The following is a 12929-nucleotide window of genomic DNA, read 5'->3' on the forward strand; positions in this document are numbered from 1 at the left end:
TTTGTGCATGATGACACTTTGGGGAAAATATTTCATCTGGTGATAAACGTTCGGTCCGTTGGTCCACCAACAGGGCGGCCGTGGCTCAGGAGGTAGAGAGGGTCGCCCACTAATCACAAGAAGGGTGGTTTGATCCCTTGCTCCTCTTGGGCAAGATACTGGACCCTAAATTGCCGCTGATGGCTGTGAATGTGTCAGTGAATGGGTGAATATGACAAGTGTGATTGATTGTAAAGCACTTTGAGAGGCTCAAAACGACTAGAAAAGCGATACATGGGTGCAGTCCATTTACCACTTTGGCTCAGACTGAAACATGTCGTGTAATTTTATACAAACATTCATGGTCCCACAACGATGAAGCTGAACTCCTAACCTTTTTTCTTGCACCACCAACTCTTATATGAATCACCATGATATTATATAATAATAGATACCCATCAAGCCTAGAGGATTATCCCTTGTGACTTTTCCCTGTCAGTTCAGATTAGTTTCTGCTTATCCAGTGAAATCTCTCAACATCTACGATGGATTGGCACCAAATTTTGCAAAAACATTCATGGTCTCCAGATGATGTTTCCTAATGACTGTGGTGATCCTTCTTCTAGTGCCACCATGAGACATAAGACACCGGAGAAGTGTAAAGTATGGGTTCTTTGAATAACTTTGGTAGGTACGTGGTGTTGTGCAGGTTGGAATATCTGGTAACCTATAGGTGATTCTTTATAGTTGTTTTTTAGTCTCGGATAACAACATGTTGAGGGTCAAGGACTGTTCTTTGTCTCATACTTTCCAGAAGATGTTTTTCTGCTGACTGGTTCCTTCCTGTTTGATCAGAGGAGGCAGAAGTTGCTGACTGGTTCCTACTTGTTTCACTAGAAACTGAGTGGACTTACACAATAGGATTCAGACAGGATGAGCAATGAGATTGAGGGAATAGTTGAGGGGGTTATTGAGCTACAAAATGCTGACGAGCTGGGTGGGCAGTAGGAACACCTAGGCCAGGGAGCACATCCCATTAATCAGCGTGAATCACGGCCAACACAAACGTTCCTGCTTTCGCTCTGTATGAGGCTGACCTCTAGACTTGACCTCAACAGTCCATCACACAAGGACACTTGTGAGCTTACCCAGGAGCAGCTGCTCCGGGTTGCTCAATGGCATCATTTCATCAGAAGAGACAACAGAGTTCCTCTTGTTCCTTGTGTAATTTTTTGATTAACTTTTATGACGATGATGTCATTGCCTAATCTCGTGTCTCAGTTAAATAAACCAGATCAGTGGAGCCACATCTGTTCTGTCACCACCTGCACCGGCTCAAGTGAAGCCAAATTGCAGCTCATTTGGAAGGTGTTGAAATATTGTGATAATGAGGATGTGTGTGTGTACGTCTAGGTTAAAGAGCCCCCTTCCTCAGTGAGGTTGATGTTCCCCAGGCTGCCCACCTCCCCCCCCCTCCACTCTGCTCCGCAGCACAGGGAACAAGGGGTGCTTCCTGGCATTGTTCTCTGCTATGTGGAGCCTGTTTTTACCGTTTCTGCACCATTCCTACCAGCCATATGCAAATTTACACACACGATCATGTAAGGTAGTTCACTGAGGAAACTCACTAATAATGAGTTAATGCAAACAACAAATAAAACTGAAGCTAAGTTAACCTGTAAGATTCATGGGAACTTTTTAATGCTGGAAAAATCTGATTTGGGTTTTTACGACCTCTAAACAGAAACCAAATCGACCCAGTACACACGCTACAGGTGGACCAGGCCCGCATATTTTAAATCCTGTATTTTAGAGAGCAAGTGAGATGAACATGAACAAAACATGACTCATGTCCTTCAAAAACAGAAAGACGAGCGTGAAAAATACTGGATAAAAACCGGATTGTCAGTCTCAGGTAACAAACCTTTAGCCACGCTAGCAGCATGGCTGCAGGGAGGGCAATGTCAATCAGTTGGTTCACTACTTTGGTCCAGACTGAAATAAATCAACAAGTATTGGATGGATTGCCATGAAGTTCTGGTTCGTGGTCGGATGAATCCTAATAATGTTGTTGGCCTCTTCCTTTAGCTCCACCATCAGGCCAAGTTTCCAGTCAAATAGCTTAACGTCTTATGGAGAGATTGGCACAAAATTTGTTAACGATATTCATGTTGCTCAGAGGTTGAATGTGTCGAAACAATTACTGGATGAATTGCAATGAAGTTTAACACGTTCATGCTCCAAACCTGGAATCACTTTGATGATGCCATTATTTTTTTTTTAATCTTGCGCCATCATCAGGTCGAAATTTAAATTTGTCCAGTAATAGTGAACATGGTAAACGTTATACCTGATAAACATAATCATGTTAGTGTTTAGCTCAAAGCACCTTTAAGCTTTAAACTGTTTTTATTTCTCCTTTTCTTCCATATTAGGCCACAGTGCTTAAATCCCAGTGTAGTGAAGGTCTGTGTTAAACGTAGATCCCCCCCCACATCTGTTTTCCTAGTAAATTACTTTTTTAATTTTTTTTAAGTAAAGTGAAATAGTAACGAAAAGGTTAAATAGAGGAGAAGTATTAAAACAGCGGTTATTATTATTATTATTTACTATTATAAGTCTTAATGTGTTTATTCAAGGTTCTCCCAATAGTATTGGATCTAAATTTTGAGAAACACCTTTATGTCTGAACACATTGTTTTCAAACTGCAATTAACTTTGACTCCGTTTAGTTGTGTGTGGGCGTCCCTGGACTTCTATACCACTCCCCATTACCCACTGAGGATGTCCTGTTAGAACTGTGTGTGTGTGTGTGTGTGTGTGTGTGCGTGTGCGTGTGTGCGTTAATGAGAAATGGGAAGGTAGAAAGTCCGGGCTGCTTGATTACTCAGATAGCCCTCAACATTAGAGCTGGAAGGAGTCATCTGGTTTCTGCAGGCTTCGCACAAAAAAGACTCTCCAGAAGACAACCAGGCCTCAGGAGGGACCTGCCCCTCTTCATCTCCAGTACACTCATCATCACCGCGAGGTATGATTAAGTCCAATTCTATATATATTTTGAGAGATGTTAGAATCTGTTTCCGTTTCTTTTAATGTGAATAGAAAAGGGAGGAGGGCCTGTCGACAGTTACTGGGGAACTACTACTGGTGTATGGAAAAAGTTGAAGTCTTTTGTGGCTTCAGAGTGAGCTGTGTGAAGTCTGAGCCTCGTGATGTTACTTGAGTCGGCGCTGATTGGGTGGGCGCATTGTTGGTATCGAGGCACCAGGTTTCACCAAGGAAGGAAGCATGGTGTAAAAAAAGCATAGAAAATTGACGCAGCAGAATAAACAATGAAAAGACAGTCTGACAGTGTTATAGCAATGAAAGGCTAGATCACTGGATTACTCTTTAAACTAAAGCACAACACCTCTAAGTGAAATTGAAAGTGAAATTTATATTTTCTGAACTGCATGCTGTAGGTCCTGAAATTACCTTTTAATAACCTCTTTGTGGTTTTAGTATCCACCTCACAAAGGCATTTGAGTAACATTTCAGCCCAGCATGTCTGCCACCCTCCTCCTCCTCCTGTGTTTCTGTTATGCAACGTCTGAAAACATAATCAGATTAACCCCAAAGTAAATCTAAACCGTGTCCAGATATGAAACAGTTTTCCTCTTATTTTCACTGCAGACCATGAGCACTCCCGAGCAGAACCACTCAATAGACTTCTTAAATGGCACACCGTGGTTTGTCTATGAGTGCACCATCCAGCTCGATGCGGACTACCGGCGCATCGCCCTCTTCTTGGTCTACCTGTTCGTCTTCATGGTGGGCCTGCTGGAGAACGCACTGGTCGTCTGGGTGAACTGGCGTCGGCGCCACTCTGCCAACGGGGTTCTCTTCTGCGTCATCAACGTGAGCCTGTCGGACCTGATGGTGATCGTGATCCTGCCGTTCTTCATAATGGAGGTGACCATGGACAGGGTTTGGCTGTGGGGCCGCTTCCTCTGCAAGGTCACCAACCTCATCTACGTGATCAACTTCTACAGCAGCACCTTCTTCCTGGCCTTCATGACCCTGGAGCGCTACCTGTCCCTAACCAGACCCTCGTCTCCGTCCCTGTTCCCTGTGGCGGGCCGGCGGCGCTGGGTGCTCTGCGGAGGCCTGTGGTTGTTCTCCTTTTTCCTGGCTCTGATGGAGAACGTCCACGTGGATCTTCTGGAGTGGGACGAGCCCGGCTGTTACATGGTGCCTGAGTACAACTACACCGAGTGGTACGTCTGCGTGGCTATCTTCTGCCTGCTCTTCCAGTTCCTGGGCCCTGCCGCTGTCATCGTCACCTGCAACGTGCTGATCGCTCGAGCAGTTAGAACAGCTCCAGATGTGCAGGGCCGGCGGGACGTGTGGCTGGTGCATGTGTACTCCCTGGTGTTCATCATGTGCTGGCTGCCCTACCACATGGTTATGTTCCTCATGATCATAGACGACCTCGACCCTCACATCTTCAGCTGCAACACAATAGAAGTCCTCTACTTCTCGTTCAGCGTGGTGCAGGGCCTGTCTCTTTTCCACTGTGTTGCCAACCCCATCCTCTACAACTTCCTCAGCAAGAGCTTCCGCAACAACCTGATCAACACGGTGGTGACCTGCTTACCCAGAGAAGGGTCTGCGGACCAGGTGGGATCAGGAAACCAACCCAACGCTCCGAACGGCGGCGGCGGCGGCGGCGGGGACCCGGGAAAGCAGCGAAAGTTTAGCAACGCCAGCACAAGCCAGTCTGATGTTGGATCATAAGAAAGAAGCTGAGATAAGAAAAGAGTGTAAGCTTCAGGAGTGAGACGTTTGACAGAACCGAATCACAGTGTTGGTGCCTCAGAAAACCAGAGGCATGGATTGTATCTATTCACTCTGGTCATAGACTCATTGTGCTGTTTGTTGTGCAACAGATGGGCTCACCAACACCTTCCTCTCATAATCCACTTCCTGTTTTTACTTTCATCATGTATCTGATCACAGTTTTACACAGAGGAAGGCAGGAAATGTTTGATGTTCTTTTTTTTTTTTTTTTTTTTTTTACCCTCAAAGCTGCTCAAATCCCACAGGAACTCACAGCAGCAGCCACTAAAATTTAATGGTACACGGGAAGACCAGTGCCACACCAGGAATGTGTGTAAACAAATGCTGCTGTCTGTCCAGTGCCAGATAAGAGCCATCCTCATACCCATATAAACATGTGAAAATGTAACTGAATAGCCCATAGCACACACAGATAAATTATAGCTCACATTTATCGGTTTCTTAGCTGCTGTAGTCTAACAAATTCTGTTAAAACACGATCAAACACTGTCTGTATCCATCTGAGCTGCAAAACCTGAGTTGAGTTTTGTACTTTTGTTATCGTGATGGAGTAGAGCGATGGAAAAAGCATGTTTGGTAGCTTAACGTGTTTGTTTTACTGAGTTTGCTGTTCTTGCACTTGGCTATCTCCCCTTCTTGCACATACTGTTGATCTTCATCTACTTCCATCTGGAATGTGTCACAATCAACGCTTGAATGATAAAGAAGGCAGAAAAAAAGGAAAAGGGGGACTGTCAGTCCACGGATGGCACAATGGCAGGAAGAGACGAGGCTTTAAAAAGGGCAAAGGTCACGAGCCCCTGGAAGCAGGAGGTTCACAACACCAGGCAGATTTCTGCAAGTTCATCACTGGAATTCTGATGATGGATGAATTTTTTTGGTTCAGGACATTGTAAAAAAGGTCGTCCAAAACAGATTTTTGAAAAATCATTAAAGGTTGATAACAGTTTTCCTAGAGGCATTTATTTGATTCTTTTCAAAAACCAATATTTAAAAAATAATAAATAGTTGCACTGTGATCAAAAATAAGACACAAATATGTGGTGGGCACTCGTATATGGACACAATATCATGTTTCCTACAGCACAATATGCTTCACACACTCTCAGCAAGTGAATACAGCATGTGACATTTTCTGAAAGCGCTCAATGACAAACACACAAATGAAACACTCCTTCATATGGCAAGTTATGTTGAAAAAATGAAACTTTAAAAGGACATTAAAAAATCGTACCGTGTGAAAATAGCGACTGCAAATATAGGAAAATAATTTCTATGCTACAATGAGGTGCTACTTTAATAACAGTGTAATTATCAATCACTGACATTAAAAACCTATCCTGATACTTAAGATATAAAGATACAGACGTGTTTGGATATAAGCAGTAGTACTGCGTCACGGTCAACAGTCCACAGGCTTCCCTTCTTTCACTGACACACAACAGGATACACTGCCACCAAGTGGCTTCTTTTTTTATCAGAGCTCAAAGAGACGAAACCTCCAGACAGGTCGACTCAGTGAACGGCATCTGACACATAATATCTCCACTACATTCTAAAAGTCTAAGTCTATCATAGAGCTGAAACAATTAATCGATTAGTCAATCACAAGAAAATTGATTTATGAGGATTCTGATATTCAATACGGTCGTTGAAGTAATTTATGAAGAAAAAAATTCAAATATCTGGTTTCAGCTTCTCAAATGTTGGAGTTTGCTGCTTTTCTTTGTCTGATATGATAATAAACTGAACATTTTGGGGTTTTTTATTTCACAAAACTGGTCATTTAAAGTTGGCACCTCAAGTTCTGGGCAGTTGTGACATTGTAACATTTTTATTTTATTTCTTTCCCAAGTTATTGACTAGACAATTTATCGATAATGAAAGTAATCGTTAGTTGCAGCCCTAGTCTATTATATGCAGTATATGGTCCATAACAACCAGACACACAGCTGGTGTCAGACTGGGGGTAAAGGGAGGAGGAGAGCTGCACCGGGCCGACACAGGGTCGATCAGGTGTCCACAGTGGGCAGCGGCTCTTTCGAGTGATCATTGTACATGAAGGTCTGCTCGATGTTGAAGTCCGGCGGCAGGTGGTCCTTGTGGAGCTCCATGTGCGACGACACCAGCTTCAGCGTGGAGAAGTAAAGGCCGCAGACGGTGCAGCGGTACATGAGGGCGCCGGCGTGCGTCTTAAGGTGGCAGATCATGGTGGAGCGGCCTCTGAAGAAACGCAGACACACTTTGCACTGGTAGGGTTTCTCCCCGGTGTGGATGCGCAGGTGATAGGTGAACTCCCCAGAGTGGGCGAAGCGTTTACCGCAGTAGCGACACCGGTACCATTTCCCACGGACCCCTGCTGCTCCGGCTCCCCCGTCCTGCCCTGAGCTCCCGTTGGTCATGACCCCAGAGGACAAGCTGTGCGCTGGCCCCTGAAAAAACTTATCTGGTATGCCGAAGCCCATTCCCAGGCCCAAACCCAGGTTGCTCATTTTAACGAGACCGCTGACCTCCCGTGGAGAGGAGGAGGAGCAGGAAGATGGAGGGCACTCCAGAGACTGGTCAGCTTTACGTTTGCCTAACCAGCCCTGGCCCCCGACACCTCCTCCGCCCCCCAGGGACTCGTTGGTGTGCAGGCTGAGGTGGTACTGAAATGCGGATGAGGAGCGGAAGGTCTGTGGGCAAAGGAAACAATGCAGCTCCTCCACTCCTGCCAAACCTCCGACCCCATCTGCCCCGACTCTGTACGCCCTCAGCGCTGACCGCTCCCTCTCCTTGGCCGTCGCCTCCTCAGCGTGTACAGCCATATGTCTGTCCAGGAGGGGGCGCTCTACGAAGCAGCGGGCGCAGTGCGGGCAGGTGAAGACGGGCAGAGAGAGGTGGGCGAGGGCGTGCCACAGCAGGGAGCACAGGGAGAGCTGGGGGAGGTGACACAGTCCACAGCTCAGACTCTGAGGACACACGTGGCTCAGCAGGTGGTCTTTGACGGTCTGAAGGTAAGAAACACATTGTCAGGCGCTTTAATGTGGAATCAGCTCAATCTGCTCTCTGGCGTAAACAGGTTATACAAACATCACACTGTGTCTTCAGTTCTCAGCTCCTTTCCCACATTATTTGTTCTTAGTGTTCAAATGAGAAAAGCCACATATACTGAAAAAAAAAAACATAAATGCAACACTTTTGTTTTTGCTCCCATTTTTCACGAGTTGAAATTAAAGATCTAGGACTTTCTGCAACCAGACAAGAGGCGTCTTTCTCCCAAATGTTCTTTACAAATGTGTGTAAATCTGTTAGTGAGCACTTCCCCCAAGATTGTCCGTCCACCTGACAGGTGTTTCTTATCGAGATGCTGATTACACAGCATGATTACTGCCAGGTGTGCGGCGGGCTGGTCAGGCTGGCAGTTTTATTTATTAGGCACTGCACTTCGAAGGGAGGAGGCGAGTCACTATTTGGTGTGACCACCATTGGCCTCATGCAGTGCAACGCATCACTGTTGTACAGAGTTGATCAGGTTGTTGATTGTGCTGTGCAAAGGATGTGCTGGATATTGACAGGAAGTGGAACATGCTGTAGTACACACAGATCTAGAGCAGTCATCACGGTATGTATGTGCGTCTGTATCTTTTGTGTTTATAGAAAAAGTCTCACATCTTTTATTTCAACTCATGAAAATTGGCAAAAATGAGGGTTCTCTTCCATTTTGTTTTGTTTTTTTGTTTTTTTTTTACCAATCATTGATTATGAAATGCAAATTATGTAGAGATGCATAAAGACTTGCTGTGTGTAATGTTGCTTGTGTTTTTCTTATAAAACAAGTCTAAAAAATCAAATTCAATCTAAAAACATTTGAAGAGTAACATTTATGAAACGGTGGACAACAATGTGATGTATATGATATTTGTAAATAACGGGCTTAATAGTGCCAGATAACACATTATGAAATTTGTTAATTAATAAATGTATCAAACTGACCTGACATTATGTTTTTAACTGCGTCTGACTTACTTCAAAATCCATATTAAACATCCACCCACCTGGAAGTCCTTGCTGAGGGTCTTGGTGCACGCAGCACACTGCAGCTCGGAGCTCAGGCCTTGGCTGCTGTTGGTAAGCGCCCCATGTGGTATGGTGTAACTGGAGGACGTCTGGCGGTGGTGACGCAGCAATTTGCTTTGGCTGCAGAACTGCAGGTGACACATGTCACAGGTGAAGAGCTGCACCCCAATGTGGGAGAGGGAGTGGGTGACACCAGCAGCGCGGTCCGGGAATGAGGCCCCGCACACCCTGCAGAGCCCCAGCTCCGTCAGGTGGGTGTCTGCGTGTCTGCGGACGGCAGCAGGGTCTGCTGGGAGAGGCACTGCACAGGCTTTACATGCCAGCATGTCTCTTGACACCTGGAGGAGTGGACAGCATTAGTTTTAGAGTAAGGAAAACTCAACTTCAGTAGGAAACTAGAAAATGCAAACACTTGACAGACACATTATTTACCGCTGTAGGAATAAAATGCCTTTAAAAAGCATAAAACTGCATCCTAAATAGTAGAAACTTTAATTTAAGATATGAATAAGCTGAAAAATCACTTAAAAACCAGAAGTGTTGTGAACAGTTTGAATAAAGTCTGTTGCTGATTCTCTCGCTCGCTCTCGTCTTTCAGTCACATCCCATGCACACAAAGACATATACAGGCATCGCTAGTAGATTTTAAAAAAGTGATTGATCAAACTTTTGTTAATTGTATGAACAGGAGATGTACAGAACAATAGACAGTCATTTAACCCACACACCAAACACAACTCCTCTCATTGACACCAGTCATAGTTCCTTATGTAATTAGCATGTGGTGTGTTTCATTGAGCTTCATTATTTCAGAGTCTCTCTCGCAAACGTTTTATATACACTGTATGGTTGCAACTGGAGTGGACTGCCTAGAACGACAGCGCAATCGTGGGGGGATTTGTCTTATACATGCTCTCATATTTGAGTAATAAGGGTGAGAGTTAATGTGTCTAATTAGCTAATAAGAATCAGCTTTGTTCATTTCTGCCCAGATACTGCGTTCCTACCACCTGCTGAGACTGGTTGCTATCAGCTTCTGAATTTGTATTGCAGTCTATGGGAGAATTGCTGTGATGGTTCAACGGTTCCTGTAGCTCAAAGTATGTGCAAGTAATTAACAAGTGAGGGAAAGTAAATAGAGGATTTCAATTGTAAGACCAGTGAAAACGGCTAAATTCAATATGTCTACTGCTGTATTTATTGTTGTACTGTCCAGTCTGAACTGTTATCTCTCCCTGAGTACTAATTCATAAACGTGTGTGTGAAGAATAATAAAGATTTGAATAACACTCACACTAACTAAACAATCCAGCACATTGTGAATCATTTAAAGTTTATCAACACAGTGTTTCAGTTCTCAGACCTTCATCAGGCAGAATTCAAACAGAACATTTTACTACAACTGACACAAACACTACCTGGCTGCTTGAGTTCCCTCCCTCTCCGTTTTCCACACACACAAGGTCGTCTTCATCATCCTCTTCATCTCCCTCCTCCATGAAGTTCTCGTCGTCGCTCAGCTCGATGATCTCACCTGCCAGGTGTCTCCACTGCTCCTCCTCTGTTCCCTCTATTGCTCCGTTACCTTGCAGAGCCTCTCGCTCCTCCTCATTCTCTCCCTCCTCCACCTCTCTAAACATCAGCCTGCCGTCCCGCTGTAGGTCCACCACGTCACCCTCCACCGGTCCGACCTGCAGGCTGCCGAGAGGCTCTCCCGAGGAGGACGTCGGAGCGCAGGCCTCGGCTCCGAGATGTGCCGAAGAGTCAGGGAAGGAGCAGGAGTCGGATGGTGCGAGATCGCTGCTCTGAGGCAGGGAGACACCTGTGCTCTCAGAAACCATTTGCCCATCTCTGTTGGCTTCCTCACAGCTGCCTCCTGCCTCCTCCTCTTCCAGCCCCTGCTCAGTCTTCAGCTGGAGCACAGGAGCCAGAGGCAGCACGCCGTCACTCTGACTGGAGTGGCTGCTGCTGGTTAAAAGATGCCCATCTGGTAGTTGATGATCTGCTGCCATCTGTCCATAGCCAATATTAGACTGGACGTCTTCTGCCTTCAGGACCAGAGTGAGAGCCCCGGTGTGAGCTTCAAGCCCAGCCCTGGCTGTCCTGGCTTGGAAGAGAGGTGAGGTAGCAGCAGCAGGAGTCGGGGCAGCAGATGACGACAGAGACGAGCAGGAAGCGGCAGATGAACACACAGAAGACGCGGACACAGATGCCGCACCGGCGACAGCCACCGTGGGAGCAGCAGCAACCATGGTCGAGTCCAGAGCGAGGTCTGCAGGACTGCTGGCTTTACAGTTTGCAGACACAAGCAGGTCAGGGAAGATGGCGTGACAGGCCCTCACCAGTTCACTGATGCCCAGCCTCTCAGCCAGCTCGTACAGCACCCCAACGTCTATGAGATCAGTCAGGATCTCCCCCGTGTAGACGAACGTCAGCACCTTCTCAAAGTTGGCCGGGGAGATAAACTCCAGAGAGAAGGCGGTGGTGGACGAGGCCGGAGCCCGGGCTAACAGGTTCCGGAAGTACGTCCCAGCACAAGCCAGCACCGCACGGTGTGCTGCGAATGTGCGGTTTCCGACCTGCAGTAACACATCACAGTACTGACGTGATTGGCGGCAGCGGTTGAGCTCAGTAAGAAGGCTGGCAGCGTGGCCAGGACCCTGCAGCCGGATCCTCATCCCTGCTGCTGCTCCTGGTGCGCTAAGGTCCAACTGCAGGAACAGACGAGACGGTCGTTAGAGCAGAAGAGGAGCATGTGTGAGACATCGTGTGAGACATCGTGTGAGACATCAGGCAAGAGTCTCTGTCTTTCTTCAGCCTTGAAGGTACAGTCTATCTAATCTGAGCTTCATTTACAGTCACTAAGGCTGTAATAACTATTGTTTTCATTACTGATTAATCTCAATTGTTTAGTCAACGAAATGTCAGAAAATACTGAGTGACCAAGTGACGTCTTCAAATGTCCAACCAACATTCAGTTAATATGATACTCAACAGAAAAAAAAGCAGCAAATGTTCAAAGTAAGAGGCAGGAAACAGCCTCATTTTGGGCCATTTTGCATAAACTTTGAATTACTTTAAATATAATTGATTAATAAAATGGTTGTGATATGATTACAGTCGATCAACTAATTGATTAATCTTCTAATCACTGCAGCTCTGCTGCAAAATGCATTACAGTTTTAGGCTGCTGTTCAGACACCATTACCAGGCTTTAATAACATGCCATGCATATGTCATTATGGCTGATTTGTAGACTGATTATTGAAATAATTAATAGTCAAATGAAATAGAGATTCTTTACTACAGACCTCTGCTTCCAGACACGCACAGCTGTCATTGTAAGACCATTGTTCGTTTGTTTTTAAAATGCATTCAAGACCTGAAACACTTTGTGAGCTGCTTCAGTGATTTATGATCTAATAAAACGGAGCCAGTTTGAACCAGATACACTGTGGAAACTCTCTCAGCTAAATCACACACACATCTCTTCCCTGCAGATTCACCCTCCTGTTAATGTGACCGTCCCGTTTCTTATCGTTACTGTTACTCACCCATTGACAGACGTTTGCAGACGGTGAATATCCGTCGTTATAGTCTCGTGTTTTCCGGCGGGCTTCGGTGCTCGGCCACGGTTTATAGGTTTTACATGGTTTTACAGCCCCTTGTGTTCCTCCGTCGCGTTTTCGTGACGTGTGTCAACAAAGCGAGTAGTGAGCACGCCCCCTACAGGCCGGCCCAGTCATTACAGCAGGAAAAAGGTCAGACTACAAACGTAGCACAGGTGGAGGACGTACTGAGATATTTTACTGCAGTATTAGTAGCAGTACCACAGTGTGGATATACTCTGTTACAAAATACTGTCACTACTTAAAATACTAAGTGCAAAAGTATTGGTATCAAAATATACTTTTAGTTACTAAAGTCTTCATGATGCAGAACGACACCTAGCCAAATCTAAAGAGGTGAAATAAACTGCCTATGTAGTATATAATATATGATATCATGTTATATTATATATATATATATATATATATATATATGTTTATTAA

General features: G+C 45.4%; 2 protein-coding genes across 2 annotated transcripts; one reads left to right on the forward strand and one right to left on the reverse strand.

Moving 5' to 3' along the window:
- The first annotated feature begins 82 nt into the window (after positions 1-82).
- On the forward strand, positions 83-5767 carry gpr182 (G protein-coupled receptor 182). The gene is made up of 2 exons (XM_056384448.1): positions 83-3007; positions 3652-5767. The coding sequence occupies exon 2, from the start codon at positions 3655-3657 to the stop codon at positions 4753-4755; it is 1101 nt and encodes a 366-aa protein (XP_056240423.1). The 5' UTR covers positions 83-3007; positions 3652-3654; the 3' UTR covers positions 4756-5767.
- On the reverse strand, positions 5760-12535 carry LOC130174539 (zinc finger and BTB domain-containing protein 39). Its single transcript, XM_056384446.1, has 4 exons — positions 12432-12535; positions 10296-11588; positions 8856-9215; positions 5760-7808 (listed from the first exon to the last, which is right to left on the reverse strand). The coding sequence occupies exons 2-4, from the start codon at positions 11553-11555 to the stop codon at positions 6831-6833; spliced, it is 2598 nt and encodes an 865-aa protein (XP_056240421.1). The 5' UTR covers positions 11556-11588; positions 12432-12535; the 3' UTR covers positions 5760-6830.
- Positions 12536-12929: the final 394 nt, after the last annotated feature.

The sequence above is a fragment of the Seriola aureovittata genome, chromosome 9, assembly GCF_021018895.1.
Source record: "Seriola aureovittata isolate HTS-2021-v1 ecotype China chromosome 9, ASM2101889v1, whole genome shotgun sequence".
Taxonomy (NCBI): Eukaryota; Metazoa; Chordata; class Actinopteri; order Carangiformes; family Carangidae; genus Seriola; species Seriola aureovittata.

Coding starts and splice junctions, on each gene's coding strand:
- LOC130174539 (XM_056384446.1), bottom strand. CDS start 11,555: ATGAGGATCCGGCTGCAGGGTCCTGGCCACGCTGCCAGCCTTCTTACT. Junction 9,216..10,295: donor GAGGGAACTCAAGCAGCCAG/GTAGTGTTTGTG, acceptor CCACTCCTCCAG/GTGTCAAGAGACATGCTGGC. Junction 7,809..8,855: donor CCCTCAGCAAGGACTTCCAG/GTGGGTGGATGT, acceptor TCTTACCTTCAG/ACCGTCAAAGACCACCTGCT.
- gpr182 (XM_056384448.1), top strand. CDS start 3,655: ATGAGCACTCCCGAGCAGAACCACTCAATAGACTTCTTAAATGGCACA.